At 39.4% G+C, this 20,483-nt stretch overlaps 1 protein-coding gene across 1 annotated transcript; it reads left to right on the forward strand.

Moving 5' to 3' along the window:
• The first annotated feature begins 2,132 nt into the window (after window positions 1-2,132).
• Window positions 2,133-13,634, forward strand: LOC104570155 (programmed cell death 1 ligand 1). Its single transcript, XM_088521005.1, has 8 exons — window positions 2,133-2,152; window positions 2,259-2,453; window positions 5,314-5,382; window positions 7,320-7,673; window positions 8,134-8,415; window positions 9,585-9,795; window positions 12,290-12,396; window positions 13,391-13,634. Exons 2-8 carry the CDS (start codon window positions 2,405-2,407, stop codon window positions 13,411-13,413), a joined length of 1,095 nt encoding a protein of 364 aa, XP_088377131.1. The 5' UTR covers window positions 2,133-2,152; window positions 2,259-2,404; the 3' UTR covers window positions 13,414-13,634.
• Window positions 13,635-20,483: the final 6,849 nt, after the last annotated feature.

Below are 20,483 nucleotides of genomic sequence, written 5' to 3' on the forward strand. Positions count from 1 at the left end.
AGGACTGAAAACTATACATCAGTAACAAAGCAGGGCTTTTTTTAAGATTAGGGCCGTCATTAATCAGTAAATCAATAGCCTGAGGGACAAAGATGGAAAAATGAATTTCTGTAGACAGTATACTGTCTGTATGACATTCAAACGCAAACATAAAATTTGCAGGTAAGCACATAAATATTGTTGTCCCAAGCTTAGGGCAGCAGTGAAGCATTCCAGCAACTGCTGGATTCCAAATCCGGGTGTGCACTGTCGTTTTGAAAGGGATCCATCATGCGGAGTGGGAATAATTTTGTGCTCTGAGCATGCAGTCTAGGATTACTTTTGAATTTCCTTCTTATTATGTGCTGCAAAGGTACTTGCTGCCAAACCGCCCAGCATCATGGAATCACCAAGTGGTGGAGGTTAGAAGGGACCTCTGGAGATCATCTAGTCCAAGCCCCCTGCTCCAGCAGGGACACCTAGAATATATTCAGGCTCCTCGACAGACTAATGTCCTGTAGAGTAATGCCCTTGAAAAGGAGGGCTATGTTCTGAGTTAGCGATGTGTCCTATGGTTCCTGTTAGGAACCATATGACTGTCACGTGAAAGCAATTTGTAATCCCGAAGCAATTCTGGCACTCTGTATATTCCTGCGAAGTTACGCATACGCGCAAATGAAAGCAAAAGCAGTTCTTGGTTTCAGTTTTCTTTGTATTCATGCCTTTCAGGAATAGAAAAGCATTAGTATACTTCCCAGACTTTCTAGCGAATTCATGATGAAACAGATGTTTTACCAGAAGAGTTAGGAAATGGTGACTTAACCCCTGTCACCTGAATTCCCGAGGGTCTGACAGAAGTGGGGATTTTGCTGTTAACCTTCCTGTACGTTCGGGATCAGCAGAGCCTCCAATCCTGTGAAGACCAAAAAAAAAAAAAAAAAAAGGAAGGATGTCGCCCCCTCGACCGCTGTGGCAATTTTACTCTTTTCTGCTTTTCCCCTCCCGTTTTTAGCCCTCCCGCTCCGGGGGTCCCCGGCCGGGCGCGGGGGCCGGGCCGGGCCGGGCCGGGAGGCGGCACCGCGGCGGGGGCGGCTCCGCTCCCCTGCGCGGAGCGGCGCGGACGGGGCCGCCGCGGAGCCGCCGCCTCGAGGGTGAGTGAGGGGCGCGGGGCCGCGGGAGGCAGCGCCGGGAGCAGAGCTGGGGGCGAGGGTGCCTGTGTGTGTGTGTACACACGTGTACACCCGCATGTATGTACACTGTGTGTGTGTGTGTGTGTGTCTGCATGTACGGAGTATGGGTATGTGTGTGGATAGGTAAACGTGCGGTGGTAGTGGGATAGGTAGTGTATGTGTGTATATATGTATATGTGTGCGTATGTGTGTATGTATATGTGTGTATATACATGTGTGTGCGTATAGATGTGGGAATATATGTGTATAGACATATATACACATACATATATGTATATACACACATATACATGTATATACACATATACATACACATATACATATATGTATATACATATATATGTATACACACACACATATATGTATATATACGCATATACACACACATATACATACATACACATATACACACACATATACATACATATATGCACATTATTGATACATGTATATGCGTGTCTCTGCGTACATGTATATGGCTATATACCTACATACACCTGCTTCTGCACACCTAAACATCTATGCGTATATGCTGTATATGTATGTATGCATAGATGTGTGCATTTTTATATACACGCCATAGCATGTGTACATTTATGTTTGTGTATCTATGTATCTGGATCTGATTATACTGTCTGTGAAAGAAAAACAACTTTCAGAACCTTTGATTTGATGCTAAGCGCTTAAATGTGGGAAAAAACAAAGGGTTAGTGAGGTCAGGGGAAACAATTAACAACAGGAAAATAAATTTATAATTCTGAATACTAGCTACATTAATGATTTCTGTGGTCTCTCAGGCATTATTTTACAATGTAGCTGTTCCTTTTTTTTTCTGAGAAACTGAAATGTCATTAAAGCTGGTTTTTGAGCACAGAGGAAACTGGTGGAAAGGAAAGTTCATTAGGCCTCATGAATTACAGAAATTCATGCTCTAAACCACCTAAGGTAGTTTCGGTTTTCTAGAGTCTAAATGTTACATGCAGGTATTTCCTATAACCCGGCCTCCATGTTCCTATAACACTCATCCCACCCTTATAAAAGTTGACTCATACAAAAGTTGTGTATTATGTGTTTGTAATTCCATGACAGGTACTGTGAGTGGGTTGTCAAGAGGAAAGAAGAAATGTTCGCTGAAATTTTTTAAGTGGTCATTTTACAGCATTTTATCTCTTCGGAGAATCCTAACCCTTACTTGAGATACTCAAAGAGAAGATAAGTGGGTGAAGTGAAAGGTCATGTGTTGTGCTGTTGATCAGATTATCCCTCTACCATCAGCACATTCATGTGAGTACTGTCTTTGGATTCTGATACTTGCTTTTTCTATATTCTTTGATAATTTCTACATCTAGAAAAAGAAAAAGCTCTCTTTATTTCTCTAAGATACTAGGAAGGCTTAATAACCCTTCCTGTGCTACACAGTAGTGTGTGAAGAAGCCTTCATTGCTCTCAGATCTTGGAGAGAAAAGGTATGGTGTTCTGTAAGCTGTTGCAGAGAAGGGTTAACCATTACTATTACTCATGTATTATGTTGACCAACAGAAGTCAGTTACACAAAACTTTCCAGTCACTGTTAGCAGTTGCTTAATGCTGTGTGTGATTAAGAACTGTGTGAACGTGGAGTTAATGTAGACAGGTCATTCTTGTTGCTGGTTTTCCAAGGACTGTTGTTTACCTTGCTCCAATCAGATGATATATTTCTTAAAATGCCTGTGGTTTTACATATAGTAGTCTTCCTGGCATTCCTGTCTCTGGTCACAGTGACCCACTGTTAGCAATACAGAATTTTCCCTGGTGGGGAATTTTCCAGCAATGGGGAAGTTTCCTAAAGAAGTAAATGGAGTTACATCAGCATTTAGGTTCTGTCACAAAACAGTTTGTGTGCAAGAACTTTGTTTTCCCTCCATCTGACTGTGAGATTTCAAGACTGACGAGTGTTTTGTGCTGTGGATATCTTCTGGCTTTTATAAAATTGTGTCAGCTAGAGGAATCAGATACAAATTGCGAGAAGGGAAGAGACACTGTGATAGGTTCTGTAAGAAAAATAGTGAGGAAGTAAATGTTTTGGCACCCTGAAAGCTGTCTACGTTCTCAAGTGGCTTTAGCTGAGCCACCTCAAGGTTAGGCCTTCTCAGAGTGAAGCAAAAGAAAGCTCTGTAATGTCTATTGCAGAAGACTTTCATGTACGCCTGGGCGTTTTGCTTTCCCCTGCCTGAGAGTGAAATTTCATACAGTAGCAGATATTGTCAGAGCAGATGGTCAGTCTTGAGGGGTGTTATGAGTAGTGTTATATTTCTTAGTAAGGCTCTGCTTGGCAGTTGGAGAAAGCATGCAAATTAAAGTCCTTCGGTTGCGGTATACAAGAATTAGAGCCATAAAAATGCTCACTGTCTGACATCCTTCTCTGAGGAGTTTGTTAGAAGTCTGCCCCTGGAGTTAATGCTTACATTCTGGTTTCTTGCTGAAAAAGTGGGAATTAGCCATGTGTGATGTTAGATGTGTGTACCTGGGTACAAACCAGGTCATTCTCCTACGGGCAGCACTGATGGCTTTTGCCCATCAGTTTCACTAGTGTGCTCTTCTGGAGCAAACCTAATCAGAGAGCATTTTGAGACTGCTGTTCTTCCACCTTGCTTGAGGAGCTTTATTTTGGAGCTCAGCTGGTGCTCTGAATTAGTGCTCATCTAGGTAGCAGCATAATATTACAGGCATTCTCATGCTTCTCATCACCAGAAATTTGGGTCTCTTACCTACCTAAGACTAGGCATAAGTTTTCTTATGCTTATGTGTTTTTAGGAACATTATTTGTGGTTAAGAAATTAATCTGGTTCTCTAAACATGTAACTCTGGAATGTATTTATCAGTGGAACAGATCCTAAGGATCTTATTTATATTTTCCTATCCCTGTTCAGCAGAAAGTCCTTTTGTAATTGCTTATACCTGCCTGACCGTATTAAAATAGCTTTCTTTTTTCAGCTCTATCCTTGTTGCCTTCCACAAACTCTCTGCTGGGATCAGCAGAAAGCGGAGGGAAAAAGTAGCTTGTGTCAGATTCTGTTGAAATGAGTCTAAGTCCCTGAAGCTACCATGCTCCAAAGGCACATATATGTCCTATGACTCAGGACAATTCTGTTACTTCACTACTGTCTTTATGTTGCAAGCCAGAGAACAAAGACAAAGATTCTCCGTCCAGATATATTCTCATCAGTTGGAGCATTTGGTGTTGCCTAATTCATTATGCAAATAATGGAACTACCATTAGAAAGCAGTTTAATACAATATTTGCTTATTTCTGTGGCTGTTCAGGTATTCAAACAGAGAATTTTTCTATATTTAAAACAGGCTTGCATTAAAGAGAGTTTAAATTTTGCTTGAAGGTAATTTGAAAACGAAAAAAAAAGATGAGGTTGGTTGGGTCTACTACTGCTATGACTCAGAATACAGACTTAGGAAGCGTGGGTTTGTGAACTAAGTTTGTGAATGAGCTTTCGTTAATGTGATGTGATGCTCATATTGTATGGTAGTATATACGGCCTGTCAGCAAAGGTGGGAGGAAGGAATTTTTCTGAGGGAAAATTAAAATAATTTACATATTCAGAAAAAATCAAGCAAACAGATTTTATTTGTAGACTGGCAACTTTTAGGACCATTCTGCACTGTTGTAAAAACTGTTCCTTAATTAAAAGATTAAGTATGACTTGGATGTTTTTTGCAATATATTTATCTTCAAAAGCCCTATATTAGCATTGTGAAAAAAAGGTGTTACAAAATTTAGTAGATTCATAGTAAAATGAACTAGGCAAACTGGTGGGGGAGAGAGGAGTTCTATTTCTTCCACTCAGTCTGTATATAAAGCTTTTCCTCTCTCTTCCTAGTGGTGATGCTCCCAGCTACAGTTCGCTGTAGCTACTGGGTACTTACAATACTCATTTAGTAATAGAGTGAAAGTAATAAAGTATGTATTTTGCCATAACAAATAGTTAAGTTTTCAAGGCAAATAAAACTGTACATCCTTCCTAAATGCAAGCAAGTAACTTTCTATCCAATTTACAGTGGTCATAGGGGCAGTTCTGGCATTTGTTTGGCTAGAGAGGAATTCAGTGCTTTCAGTATTTATTTATATTTGCCAATTATTTTATCATTTTAGGCTGTATCTTCACCATGGAAAAGCCTTTGCTTTTGTATATGTTTGTATTCCACTGGCATTTCCTAAACGGTAAGAAGCTGAACTGTTTTTTTATTTTTCCTATCTGTGTATAAGCATGGAAATTTTAACTCCTCATGTACTTTTCCGTTAAGTGTTAGTGTTTTTGTTTTCCTTTGTTTAATAAAGTGTACTTAATATAGGTGCTTTGATAAGGGTGTGTATTGAAATCCCAATTATTGTTTCAGCAACTGTCCCAGTTAAGACATGGTGCAGTTTGCAACCTACAGGTAGTTTCATTGGATATGTCAAACCTGGGAATCTGTTTCATATTCTTCAGCATCCAACCTTAAGGATTCTATGATTCTATTTGTAAGAGCATGTAGTAGCCAGTGTCACTCCGATCTTAAGAAAAGTCAAGAAGGAGACCTGGGGAACTGCAGGTCAGTCAGCCTCACCTCCATCCCTGGAAAACTGATGGAGCAGCTCATCTTGGATGTCATCTCTAAGCATGTGGAGAAACAGAACATATTCAGGAGTGGTCAGCATAGATTCACAAAGAAGAAATCATACTTAAGCAATCTGATAGCCTTCTATGATGGGATGACAGGCTGGGTAGATGAGGGGAGAGCAGTGGATGTTGTCCACCTTGATTTGAGCAAAGCTTATGTCTCCCATAAGGTAAGGTCAGGAAGTGTGGGTTACGTGAGTGGACAGTGAGGTGGATTGAGAACAGGCTGAATGGCAGAGCTTAGAGGGTCGTGATCAGTGATGCAGAGTCTAGCGGAGGCCTCCAGCTAGTGGTGTGCCCAGGGGTGAATACTGGGCCCACTCCTGTTCAAATTCTTCATCAGTGAGCAGGACAAAGGCAGAGTCACCCTCAGCAAGTTTGGTGATGATACAAAACTGGGAGGAGTGACTGGTGTACCAGAGAGCTGTGCTGCCATCCAGAGGGACCTGGACAGAGAGATGGTCAGAGAGAAATCCCTTGGAGATCAACGAAGGCAAGTGCAGGGTCCTTCCCCTGGGAAGGAACAAACCCAGGCACTAGGGTAGTCCCTAGCTCTACAGAGAAGGACCTGGGGGTCCATGAGGAGGCAATGCACCCTTGTGGCCAGGAAGGCCAAGAGCATCCTGAGCTGCCTTAGGAAGGCTGTTGCAAGCAGGTTGAGGGAGGTGATCCTTCTTCTCTACCCGCCTTGGTGACTGACATCTGCAGTGTTGTGTCCAGTGCGGGCTCCCCAGTACAAGGGTGACATGGAGCTACTGGAGAGAGTCCAGCAAGGGGCTGCAAAGATGATGAAAGGACTGGATCATCTCTTCTATGAGGAGAAGCTGAGGAAGCTGGGCCTGTTCAGTCTGCGGAACAGAAGGCTGAGGGGGCCTCAGTGTGTGCCAATATCCGAAGAGAAAGTGTAGAGAGAATGGGTCCAGGCTCTCTTCAGTGGTGGTCAGTGACAGGACAAGAGGCCACAGGCACAAACAGAAACACAGGGAAGTCCATCTGAATATGAGGGAAAACAACTTGACTGTTAGGGTGACAGAGCACTGGCACAGGTTGCCTAGAGAGGTTGTGGAGTTTCCTTCTCTGGAGATGTTCAAAACCTGCCTGGACGTGATTCTGTGCAATGTGCTCTCCAGAGATCCTTCCGAACCTCAATCCTTCTGTGATTCTGTGACGCATAAACAGAGCCTTCTTGTAAGAGGCATCAACAACAGGGTTAGGCAGTGTTCTGAAAGCAACTGCTGAGGGCATGCACACGCATGCATCTCTTATTTTTAAAATAATTATATTGCATAAATGCACAAATCCTTGGTATGATTATATACAGATACAAACAGCTCAATTTGTACTGAATTTGGCTATGTGCATGCCAAAAATTTTAACTGTATGAGCAGGATAGTATTTTTGGATTTTCAAATGTCCTATGCATCTGATAAAACATATTTTTGAAAATTAGGCTTATAGTTGAAAATTTTTTTAAATTCTTCTTAATTTTGTTTTTCAGCTTTATTCACTGTTGAAGCTCCACAGTCAACCTACACTGTGGAATATGGGAGCAATGTGACCATGGAATGCACGTTTCCAGTGAATGGGCAATTAAAACTCAGAGATTTAAGTGTCAGCTGGGAAAAAAAAGATGGATTTAGAAAAGATGTTTATGTACTTCTGAAAGGGGAGGAAGACTTCGACAGTCAGCACCATGACTTTAAGGGAAGAATAAAATTGTTGAAAGAGAAACTGAACTTTGGGCAGTCTGTCCTTCAGATCACTGATGTTAAACTCACGGATGCAGGGTCCTATCTGTGTCTTATTGGCTACGGCGAGGCTGACTACAAGACGATCAATTTGAAAGTTAAGGGTGAGTTTTACTGTAGGACGTTCAGTACTCTGTGACACTCTTGAAAGGTCTTGGAGGAGTCCATGATAGACAGGGTGCCCAGACAATCGTCTAAAGAAACCTCTCTACAGACTTGTGCAGTTTCCTGGCATTGCACAGCTGATTAACCTTGTGTTTTGGTCCACTTGGAATCTATTTCTGTATTTCGTTTTCCAGGCATATAAGGAGTGGTGTTGCAAAAAAAATTCTTTGACATGGCAGGCTGGACCAGGGAACTAATGCGGTTTTCAAAACAGTGTCAGCATTGTAATAAACCCCAGATAAATCCTGTACAGCCCTGATTACTATGAAGAGACAGGAAATGTACCTTGTCTGTTAAGAATATTGTTTACAAAACAAACATAGAAATAAGGCCCAGAAGCTGGGGATGAGGAAACTCTTCTATCTTCCTTCATGTAATTGTTTTCTTCTCTTTCCTTAGCTCCATATAGAACCATAAACCAAGGAGTGGTGAGTACAGGGGACAAAGAATGGAAGTTAACATGCCAGTCAGAAGGATACCCAAAAGCTGAAGTAATATGGCAAAATGGAGGATATCAGGATTTCACTGATAAGGCAAACACAAGTTATGAAACTGGAAATGATCAGCTGTATCGTGTGACAAGTACGCTAACAATCAAAAGCAGGACAGACGAGATTTTTCTCTGTATATTCTGGAACAGAGAACTTCAAGAAAATACATCTGCCATTCTATACGTAGCAGGTAACACTCCTGAATTTCATTTATACTTTTCAAATTCCTATGTCATTTCATTTTAGATGGATCACTCATGATCTTTTTCTCTTTTCCGTCTAATTTAAGAATTCTATCTAATTTCAAACAGAAATACTTTGCAGCATTAAGAGCAGTTATTAGTGTACACTTTCTCAGTTTTAATATGTTTACTGTGCATGAGGAGAAAGGAAGTAGTTGTTCAAGATAATAATTTTGCATGGTATATAGTTAAGTGAAAATTGAGTGTGCAACTGTCATTTAAAGGAAGTTTGATTATTTGAAAAGCATAGAACCTGAATCCTCAAAACAAATCCCTTCTTTATAAACTGAACACATTTTCCAAACATGTCATGTTTTAGACATGGTAACTTTCTTAAGAAATTTGAACAACTTTTTTTTTTTTTTTTTTTCTTGCTACCACATGCTTTGCTGCAGCATGTTGAATTTAACAAGTTGTGCACAGATTTTATTTCTGCTAATGTCTGGTTTACCAGAGCAGTACAGTTTCCTGGAGGACATTTTAATCAGCCACCATCACTTGTCTATTTTTGTTTTTTTCTCCCTTGTGCCTATGTTTGCTGGTACAAGCTTTGAACCAGACTGGAAACCTGGTCCAGCTGAAAAACAGCCTCTTCCTGTTTGTCAGTCTGTTACTCATCCAGGTCGTTTCACCAGTCTGTGGCACAGTATCTGTTCTGGCACCATTTTCATGGTTTTCAGAGGGTGGAAGCAGGCAGAAGGCGGGAAAAGCCTGTAACAAGGTAGTCCTCCTTTTAGGCAGTGGTAAGAATGAGGGTACAGTTTTGGGAGGAAATACCTCTGCATTTGAGGAGGCCAGATAACTTTTGCATTCCGAGCTCCACCATCATAAAGGCGCTCTAGTCTCTTTCTCAGTCTCTTTCTATAATCTTGATGGAATGGAGCTAAGCATTTTTTTCTTTGATGACTAGCAGGAACGGGACTGTCACCCAGAATCCTGGAAGCAAAGATAAATATGAGTATGTTTCATCTTTTTGTCTTTTGCAGTGTAGAATGCTGCTATCATGTTTTAAATTCTAATAACAGTCATAATAGCGCAGGAAAAAAGAAGGAAAAATCAAAATGCAGAGGCTTGAATATAACTTGAAGTTTCTTTCCCCTGCTTGTTTTTCTAAAAGATACAGCTGAGGATATTCTGTGGACTAGGAACAGACGTTTTGTTGGTGCAGTTCTGATTGTGACTGCTGTCTTCGGATCAGGGCTTCTATTTATGCTCTGCATAAGAAAAGGTATTCAAGCTATTTATTTTAGCATATCTCATTTATTATCCCATCTGTTGTGTTACTTCAACTTCACAGGGGTGGGAAAAGAGAATAAAATCTTGATTTAGTTCCTTCATCCTGAAACTACCATATTCTTCTGCCATATTTTTTTCTTTGTCTGAATTGATTACATACTAGCTATTAAGTTAGCAGAGTGGAACAGCACGTCAGCTCCTCACAGGCCACTTACTTACCTTTGCACCTTTTAGCTAAAACCTATATTTGGCTACAGGTAATGAGGCAGAACACTAGGATTGCTTGTTTTTTGGGTTTTTTTTTTCCAGGTAAAGGTCAAAGTACAGATTATGTACCTCACATAACTGTAAGCCTGTAAACTTCCAAATTTGAGTCCTCCTTTTGATTTGGATCCTGAATGCTGGGACTGGATATAGCTTGGTTATGGCTTTTTCTTCTTCTTCCCCTTTTTTTTTTTTTTTTTTTTCTACAAGATGAAGAACTCCAGAAGTTATGAGGGCATCTATTTTTAAAAAGGGCTATTTGCTATGAGTTCTAGATACATCTTGGTTGTGGTTAAAAATACAATAAAAATAGTACATTGCTTATGAAGCAGCACATCTAAGCTTTTGAGTCTGATTTTTTTTTATAGGAGATTCCTGTTTTGGCTTGGTAACACTTGTTTATTTCATTTCCTTCTTATATCTCGAGCTTTTTCAGTTCACTTCACTGCCTGGAATTGAATATTTTTGGCATCACACCATGTTGAAGAGCTGAAGTGTTGGCAGTAATTTATTTTCATTCCCTAGCTGACCAAACAAAAAACTGGGAGAAAAAATATATTAGGGTGTCCTAACATAAAAGTAATATATTTTTGCCCCCAATTAAAGAAAAGTGTTTGTAACGTATTGCTGAAATGTATGGTTTCATTTTCTTTTTTTCTTTTTTCCCTTGAATAAAGATGGATTTTTTATGTTTAGTGTACTTTTTACTCTTCATCTTAAGAGATGCAATGAAGTCAGGCAAATCTCTGAACATCTGTAAGTTTAATTTTGAAAATATAAAAAGGACAGTTTTTTATTGAGCATTTTTATTTTGGTGAAAATAATTTGTCTGATTATAATAAATTTGTGACCATTTTACTATGGAATTTTTTTTTCTTTGAAATAACCGTTCTGATTTTTTTGACAAGCTATATGCAAGGAAAACACTCAAGAGGTCTCAGAGTTGACAGTATCAGTATTACATCATGCACTAGTCTGTGAAGCACTACCAGAAATGCCTCAAAAAGCTGTGCAAGATAATGGACGAGCAGTTTATGTGGAAATTCTCAGAATTCTCCGTTTCCATATGCCATAGATGGGTAGCTGGCATGAAATTCAGCTAGAACCAAAACAAAGGCTGTGTTGTAATATCAACTATGTTGTAATATCAACAGAGTTGTACTAGCTCAGGCTACCGCTGGTAAAACCCCTCTGCCAGCTCTCTGCTCCCTTTTAAAAACTATATTGTGGCTGGAATTCAGCGCTATATTGTGGCTGGAATTCACACAAAAGCACATATCAGCGGAGTCCACTCTGAAATTTTATGTTCATGAAATGCAACATATTTAAATGCAGATATTTATCTTTTGGTCACATAGGTGTTCTGCATAGGTGTTCTGAGGCAGGTTCTGGGAGAAGTGTTTGTATCTCTAACAGGTTTGCAGATGATGCTTATAGGCTGCAGAAGAGCTGCACCTACCCCTGCATATCTTAAGAATGTGATAGAAATAGGGACAGAACATGAAAGTGGAAGAAGGGCCAGCAAAAATCCTTGACTTCTCAGAAGATTCCCATCTGGGGATTTTAGATGAAGGTCAGGAGTTTCCTAGATTGTCTGAGAAGTGTTTATGATGTACAGTTCAAAATGAATCCTATGGATGTTTAGAGATCTGCCTGACTATTGCAACTCTTAAGGTGCGGAGTAAAAAGCATCCAGGAGCTGATGCAATCTTGATACAAACAAGAGCAGGACAGAGGGTTTTCCTGAGTTTTGAGGAGTCTGTGATGGGATGGGACGTGCGACCTGCATCTCCTCATGGCAGCACAAGCCTGTGTGCAGACCCCGTGCTGCAAGCCATGTTGGCACAACCTGTGTTGTAGTTAACATTGGAGGTCTGTGTCATATCACCGAAGACACAGGATGCCCAGCCTGGAGGGTTGCAAGGAGAAGCTGCACCTTCCCTCATAGCTTCTGTTTATTCCTGTTGAGATATTGGTGCTATTTAACAAAGCCCAGTGAGTTGTGGCAGTACCACCGTTAGAGTGAGAAATAGGAGAAGAGGGAGGGAATTAAAATTTACTGAGGGGGAGAAGAAAATAAAATCCTCCCATTGTGGCTTATGGGAATTTTTTTTCATTTCATGTTCAGTTTTATTCAGAGACCACCTTAAACTACACTGTTCTGCCAAAAAATAGCTATTACTGACATTTTTTTTTTTAAGTATTGTTGCCCAGAAGAGACAAATTTTAGTTATTAATCCCTTCTGGCTGGAAGGCCTGGGACAACAGATTTATCAAAGATGATTTATTTAACAAAGATTTATCAGTAGATGAAAGTTAAAGCTGTGGTGACCTTTATCTATATGTATGTGGTTTATTTGAAGAGCTGTCCAAAAACAAGGAAAAACATGGTTGCAGAGATGCTTCTTCTGAAGAGGAAGACCTGAAATGTAAGTGTATAGTAGATAGTAGCAAATTTCATAGAGTACATATCTTCTGTGGTGTCTACAAGTAGAAAAACAGCAGAGCTTGATTTGGGGATAGTTTTTTTGGTCTTCTGTTTCAACAGACAGAACCTTCAAGAGAAATACAACTTTCCATTAACTATCTTATAAACTCACTATCACCACTGTTTGTGTAGCTGTACTGGGAGTTATATCAAACAATTAAACTGGTTTTAAATAGAAAAAAAAGCCAAAAAAAAATATGTGGGGATATACAACCCTAAATCTGTCTTTAATCTATCCCACACTTCTAATATAAAAATAATGGTTATCAGAACAGACAGAGTGGTGTACGACAGCAGGGAAGGGGATGGGGAAAGAGATCTTAGAGCATCATGGCCACTCTGGCAAGTCTCAAGTCGTGAGATTCTGCCTTAGGAAAATGCATGACTAAATCTCTGAAAATCCTAAAATAGACTGTGATATGGAACCAAAGAGAGAAGTAATTGATTTTTTACTTTCACTTTTTTTCTCTGACTTCCAAAGCACTTACATAACATTTCAAATCCCTCCCTGCTACACTTTAATACATATAAACAGATATACCTGCCAGTCCCACAAAAATGTTTCTAAAATGGACAATTATGGCTTGAGCATGTAGCACTAAGGAAACTGACTGGACCCTGAAGAAAGAGTTGAACTTTGAAAAGGGGGGAATCCTAAGCCCCAGCAATTTCACTGTCTGCATATGTTAGGAGAGCACTTCCCATTATTGTGCTTGAATTACCAAGTTCTTTCCTCCCGTGATTACCTTCGGTTTCAATTTTATTTGATGTTTTATTAATTTCATTTTTAAATCATTAACTTCAAAAATGAAGGAAACTTTATGTGGGTGCCTCCAGGCCCTACAAAAAGAGTTGCAAAGCCATGAAATGTTTTGTTACTTCAAAATTAATCCTCTGTAATTTGATAATTTATTCATCTTCTTCTTCTTTTACAGATAGGCCGATTGAGAAGACTTAGTGTAAGCAGGGGAAGCTTTTTTCCTCGGTGAATATTTGACAGCTTCAATGTTCTGTTTTCTGTTTATTGAAAGGGGATTTTAATATTTTGTTTTTATTTTGAGATTGCAATTTTCTTCCATAACTTCCATATTTGTAAGTCAGGAAAATTGCAATGGAGCTAATGGAATTACGATGGTACAAAAAAGCCTTTAGATTCAGGCTTCGGTCTGCATATGTGAATAGGTATGAATATATTTACCCTCAAATCTCCATATTTCTGCTATTTCAACATTATGCACTTTCAAAAACACATTTTATTTAAAAGTATCTTTAAAGAAAAGCACTTTAGGTCTATGACCTGAATTAATTTTGTAGCTAGTCCAGAATATTCCATCTTCTGGGATGTTTTTCCACTTGGATGTCTCCCTTCTCTGCAGAACATTTGCTTTTCAACTTGCAAGGAAAGTTTTTAATACTTCGATCCACATAAAATATTAGGGTGTGACAATACAGAATCTTATACAAATAGGACGTTTTCTGCCTTGCTATAGATTTTAAAAATACTGTTACCCACAGCTATGCTGAAAGATTAGGAAACTCACTGGACACTGTAGTTTGGAAATACTTAAGTAATGCTGAGCTGCTTAAATCTCTTGTTTTGAAGTTCTTTTGGGGATATAAGTTATTTGTGTGGCATAGCTGGCACTACTTGGTCACTCTTTTGATTACCATTTGGAGGCAATGCAACTCTTCAGATCTTTGGGAAGAACAGATCTTGATTGAGGCTGGCTTTTTATTCACAGTTTTTTAATTCGTCTTGGAAACAGGAGAGGAACATTCAGATTTCAAGGACATGAAATACATGGTCATGTGATTGCTTAAGAAATGCTCAGGGAACACGCTCCTGTTTCCAATTCTTCAGCCATTGATTTGTTACAGTTGCTACATGCATAACGTTGTGCATCAAAATATGCAGATTAAAATTATTTATTGCAATGCTATTCACGGTTATATTTTTTTAATAAAGTGTGTTTTGTCTTTCTTGCGTTTTTTCTTTCTTTTTCTTTTTTTTTCTGCTCTCCAATTTGTCAGTGCTAGGTGTCAGAACTACCTGTGGCACTTTTGAAAATTTAGATATCTAAGATTTGATGTAAAATAGTACATTCCTCTATATCACCATTTCTGTTTCACTTCATATAATCCTTCTCTTAGCTCCCCCCTCAAAAAAAAATAAAAATAAATAAAAATAAAACAGTGGAGACACAGAATCTCACTGTATTTGGGTTTTATTTCCCAGTTTCAAATAGATGAGTATTTCATGGGATCCTAAAGATATGAATACATGCTTCAGCTGAGGTCTTCACTGATCTGACTAGCTGATACGAAATTGTGGTTAATAATGTTTCAGTAATGTTTCAGCAAGCTGCAGTAGGATAGAGAAATGATTTTCTGAACCATATTTAGTCAATAGGTCCAAATCAAGTAAAAAAGTTACTATAAAATGGTTTCTCTAATTCATTGAAATACTTGCACGTTTTAATACTGCTTCTTGTTGTTTGATTTCTCATAGATACTATGTGAAGCTGAACATCTGCTTTTTGAGACCTTCATGCTGGTGCCATTAAAGGCAATAGATAATTATTCCCAAATCATAAAAATAGCATCAGAAATCTTAGGACTATTTGTGGGAAAAGCATTAACTCTCTTCTATGCACAAACATATTTTTGTATTACCTTGTATATAATGCCTCTTCAAGAAAACTCCTTCATTTTGTACATCTTCTTCGAGAACTGCAAGAGCTATTTGCATGTTGAAGTGAAAAGGCTAATTTTTCTCTTAAATATTTGAAAATGTTATTAGAGCTTGCCTAGTTCATGGAACCAAAATCAATCTTACAGAATCTTTATAAAACTGCACAAACCAGCAGAAATTGTTTTATGATTTTTTTTCCCCACAAAGAAAAGTACTGAGATGGTGCTGATTTATACAGATGTGATAGGCCCAAGTGTGTATGTTTAAATTATGCTATTTTATGGAAACATACTCAGCATTATGCTTTTAGAAGGCATTAAAGCAGAAAATTGCTTAGAACTGGCTTAGCTGCAATAACAACTGTTTCTTGTTCTAATGTGAAAAATACACGTATATTTCCTTGCCTAATTATACAACCATGACTGAATATTTAATTTTACATGCCACAGCTTTGTGCTAGGGGTGGACCTCTTAGCAGTTATGACTTTCGGATGCCTCCTTTGGTTTTGTTTGTTTTGACAGAACTCCATTTCTTTCCTTCCAAATATAGTCAGTGCTTGTTACATCATTGTTAACGACACTGCATATGAGATGAATATAATTATGAAATAAGAGGTTTAAAATATATTTAAAATTCTGTAGCTGCACTTTGCCTCCCAAAATGCCCGTGCTTGAGCTCCTGGGTAGTTGAAAGGAAGCTTGAAATTTTGATACACATGAGCTGTGATCCTTAACAAATAATGTGAAAAGACCTGTCCTTTCTAAATAAACTCCACTTTGTTTTCCTTTAGCATCGCAAATGACACTTTTAAAAATCTAATTTTAGCCTTCTTGAAAGTTAGACTTTCAGTAGAAGCTAATTCTCTGGGCTTCCTTTTTATCAATACAGAGAGACAGACCCACATGCTGGTCCTCCAGTGCCATGAGTCATTTTGGCACAGCTAGTTTCAGTCTTGACACAGCGACAGCAGTCAACTAACCAATAGTAAGTTTCTTCTAGATATGTGAATTAGGTGAAGAAAATGCCTTCTGATACTAACATAAAAATCATAGTTAAATACCATATTCATAACAGTCTTGTATTCCTTCAGTTAACAACTTCTGTGTGGTACTTCAGTGTTTGGTTGTCTGGAAAATAAAATCTAGTAGGATGGTAGAGCAGATTATGTTCCAGTAAGCTGCATTGTCCTTATAATGGACAAGTACTTTCAGATGCCTCAGATTGCTCAGGTTTCATGCGCATACCCAGAACTGGTTTATTTGAGTTCAGAGCTCATTCATTTGCAAAATGTAATTATGAATCAGTTGGGTCATCTACTGCAGAATGAGACATTTCATTTTATTCCCTGTTCCTTTCATTTGGTTCCTTGTACTAATTCTACTAGTGTAATAACATTAAAGAATAACAAATGTTAGTAAGAATAGAATCACTGCCTTTAGAGCAACATGTGGGATCTGTGCTCTTTTCTCTTCTTTTGACCAAAAAGAAAAGTTTCATACATCATGCACAGCATGCAGCCTTGGGTTAAGCTGCAAAATGGCAGAAATGTTATCAGTGGGACTTTACCTTCGTGGCATCTTCTCCCCAGTTCCCTGTCTGCCACTCCATATTGGCATGGGCAGCCAAGGCAGGTAGTTGTCCCTCCCAAGTCCTTGACCAAGTCCTTGACCTGTGCTCAGGAGATGCCCCAGGTGACTCGCAGCTCAGGGCAGTTGCAGGAAGCTTTCTGTCCCCCTGTGCTGGAATAGGAACATGAAGGAAACCTGTTATAGCCAGAGCTGGCCCGCAGTGAGCAGATGGTGGAGGTGACTGTGAAATAACCTTAGGGTACCTTTTCTATCAGCCTGGGAGAAAACAAGGAAGATTTTAGGCACAAAAAATATACTCTGGGTGAGAGTAATGCAAAAATGTGGAGCTGGAGAAGAAACTGTATTCCAATGAGGAATCTGAGCACACACTGTCATAAACTGCAAGGGGAGTTTAGTGTAGCCATTAAGCAGAGCCAGGCAAGAGACCTGTCTTCCTTCTAGCTCTGCCAGGACGGTGCACCAGGAGGTATCACTGGCACCTGAAGATCTGCTCTGCAGCAACCTCTGCTGCTTGTCCTCTGCACGGGGTACCTGCAGGCCCCAGTGCCTCCCCTACGGATGTGATGCAGGCAGAGTCACTAACTGCAGGGCAGTCGTAGGGCAGTAGCGCTCTGCAAAGGCACCGTGGCTCCAGCTGAGACTTTCATCTTGCTACAATAAACCTGGCAGTTCCTACCTAACAACACCTATGGGCTCTGCGCATTGTTCCTACCTTTTCTGCTCCCTTCTTCACTTTGCTACGAACAAATCATGTTAAATATCTCATTTATTCCAAAGGGTGTTTGCGTAAGGAGTCTTTCCAAAATAGGCTGTTTGTCTTTGCCTGGAAAGACAAAAACAGGACAAACCTTCAAATGCTGGTGGCAGATGAAGGTAAGAGAAAAGTAAAGAGTAAAAGTATCAGACGAGAAGCGTCTCAGATTAATTTCCCCCACTCCAACACATTAATAAGGAGTATAGATCTCATTCCATTTGCTTTTTAGTCTTGTTCCCTTTGTTCTCACTGAAAGTATTAGATACATTAGGCAACCTTAATACTGTTTGTAAGTCAGAAATCAAACATAATGCTGGCCATGATGGACTTTATGTTTTGTAGGTGGCCTAACATCCAGTCCATTGACTTTTGACAGCTGCCAAATTGGTTGCTGGGGATTTTCTGGGGAAAGGTCAGGTTACACATGGACAACTCTCTTAGCCAGGACTGCCCAAGAAAAGCTCACCGAGGAAAAAAAAAAGGCAAATAACAAACAGTGATGTTATTGAGATGAATTGCTTGTACCAGGTAGAAGAACATCTAATTTCATGGTCTGAGTCACAATGGAAATGGGGGCAGGCAGACATTGTACATATCCTCCAACCAACAAGCACTCATGGGGATAAAGCCACAGTGATCACTTCTCGTGTCCTAAATCAGACTTGCAGGTGATGCAGAACTGTTGTGAGGTAAAAGCGCACGTTTATGCTATGTAAAGCAGAAATCCTGCTTCCCCTTTGAGGGGAAGAGACCCCAAGGTCACCTCTGTGTCCTCCTCTGTGTCCATCATTCACAAGCAGCACAGACTTGCAGTGTGCGGCCCTTCTCTGCAGCCCCCGAAGATGGCTGAGGTGGCTGTTGTCTTCTCAACACCACAGTGAGCTTCAGCACAGTCATGGATCTCTGGGCTCCCAAATAACCATTTAGGCATGCACAAAATTCTCCCCTTTCTCAGCCAAAAAGATGTGTGTAGCACATATCCTTCCGATCCGGTAGTCCTCACCTAGCCCAAATTCCCCGCTCAAAGTAGGACCAACCTGGACCAAATTGCTCAGGATTCGTCTTGACAAGGTTTGAATATTTGGAAGAACAACTGCCACTCTGGGCACCAGTGTATTATTACTGCCGCTGTGATTTTTCTTCATATGGATATAGCCTAAAATGGACAGTAAATGTATTATGCAAGTATTAAATAATCCCTAGAAGACCCCTAAAGTTAATATGAAGAGTTTTTTTTTTTTTTGAAAAAGTAACTTAATAGTTTCATGAATGCAGAATAGTCCTAGTAAATGCAAGATGTTCATACTCCGAAGCTATAAATTTCCCCAAATGGTTGTAAATCCAGAAAAAAATGTACAGGTGTAATGAAAAGCAGAATTTGAGCATAGAAAATCTGCTGGATGCTTTGAATAAACTTGTTCAGATGCATGTTTCCTGCAAGACTAAGCATTGAGCTCAGTGCTTTCAGCACGAAGCATGAAAATGAAACTTGAACAGCTCATAATTCCTAAGAAACTTGGTGATTTCCTTTTAAAATAGTCACTTGCTGTAAGATCAGCCTGAGGGCTGCGTTATTGCTGCATGTTTTGAACTGACTGTGAGAGTTGGACTGCTGCTGCTGCTGTCATGCAAACATAGAAGAGCTACTTTGTCTGTAAAACCTTGGATATCTTGGCTGTCATCATACTCTGACTCTTCCAATGGTTGCGTAAAGAGCTGATGTGAGTAGAATGCTGCTAAAATTCAAAACTGTATTTACTGTATTTCTTGTCTGGTGGATTACTGATTTTTTGTTTTTTACTATGTTCATAGGAATTGTTTAAATGAAGTTTGTTTTCAAATGATTATGAGGAGGTGGACTCTGGTTCTGAATGTGGGATAGAGTAAGTCCCAGGTCCAGATAACTTCAAAGCCTGGAGAATAAAGAAGTTTTTAAGTAAACTTATGAGTCTTCCAACTCCACTGTTCACAGGTGAAGGCAGAATGGTAGTGCTGAGGGGTTCTAAACCTAGGGAAATGGCATATTCTTGTTTTAAATCTTTTATTCTGAATTTCAGGAAATAGCTGTTAAGAGGAAAAAAAATCTCTATTTTATTATTTTTCAATATCTAAATATCTCTGCTTATTTTCTCTTGAATGTTATTAACTCTGTGTCACAGCAAGGTTGCTTTGATTTTGCAACATTTCTAGACAATTTCACTTTTTGCTACTCCATGACAAGCACTGACTAACTAGGAAGAAAATATTTTTTTGTGGTTCTCTGAAAAATATTTCAGTAGAAGTTTGGGATATAAAAAAAGAAGTGAAGCATGTCACTGAGAAGTGATAATCTGTGTTATTGCTGCTGACAAATTTTCAGTATTTGCCTTGTGTGGCGAAAATTTTTTTATTTGAAGCTGTATTATTGCATTTATATATTCATTTTTTTCTATACATATATATTTGTGCTACTGCAGTTGAAGTCAAACAAAATAGTGACAATGAAATATAACAAGTGACATATAAATAGTAAGAGGTTGTTAGGAATTAATCACAGAGGAAAGCAGGGAAGTGAGAAACGGCGTCTTTGCACCTGAAAGCTGAAGCGCGAGAAAAGCAGATTAAAATAATGCAAACAAGGTGTCACAGGTGAGCACCAGATGTTAAGCAATGGAACCAGCAAGGGACTGAGTGTGTAGTGAGGTGGGCTGCGAGTGCCTGTGCATGGTATGAGGAGCAGAGAAGGCAAGAGCAGGTGAGAGGGTGTGCGGGTGAGATGAGCAAAGCGAATGATGCAGGAAGTGCCAGGATGGAACAGGGCAGGCCTGTGAAACAGACTGCTGAGCAAATGTAGCTTTCACACTGTGCAGTGCTATATTTTTAATCAAACACCCGAGAAGGAAACAAAGTACCTTCTTTCCATTGGCAAGACATAGTACAGATGCATTTTTGTACTCTTTTTTTTTTTTTTTGGCACTGATTCCTTCACTGTAACATTTCTGAGAAGATTGGT

The sequence above is a fragment of the Tinamus guttatus genome, unplaced genomic scaffold (assembly GCF_059628265.1).
Source record: "Tinamus guttatus ecotype Peru unplaced genomic scaffold, ASM5962826v1 Tinamus_guttatus_pri_ptg000110l, whole genome shotgun sequence".
Taxonomy (NCBI): Eukaryota; Metazoa; Chordata; class Aves; order Tinamiformes; family Tinamidae; genus Tinamus; species Tinamus guttatus.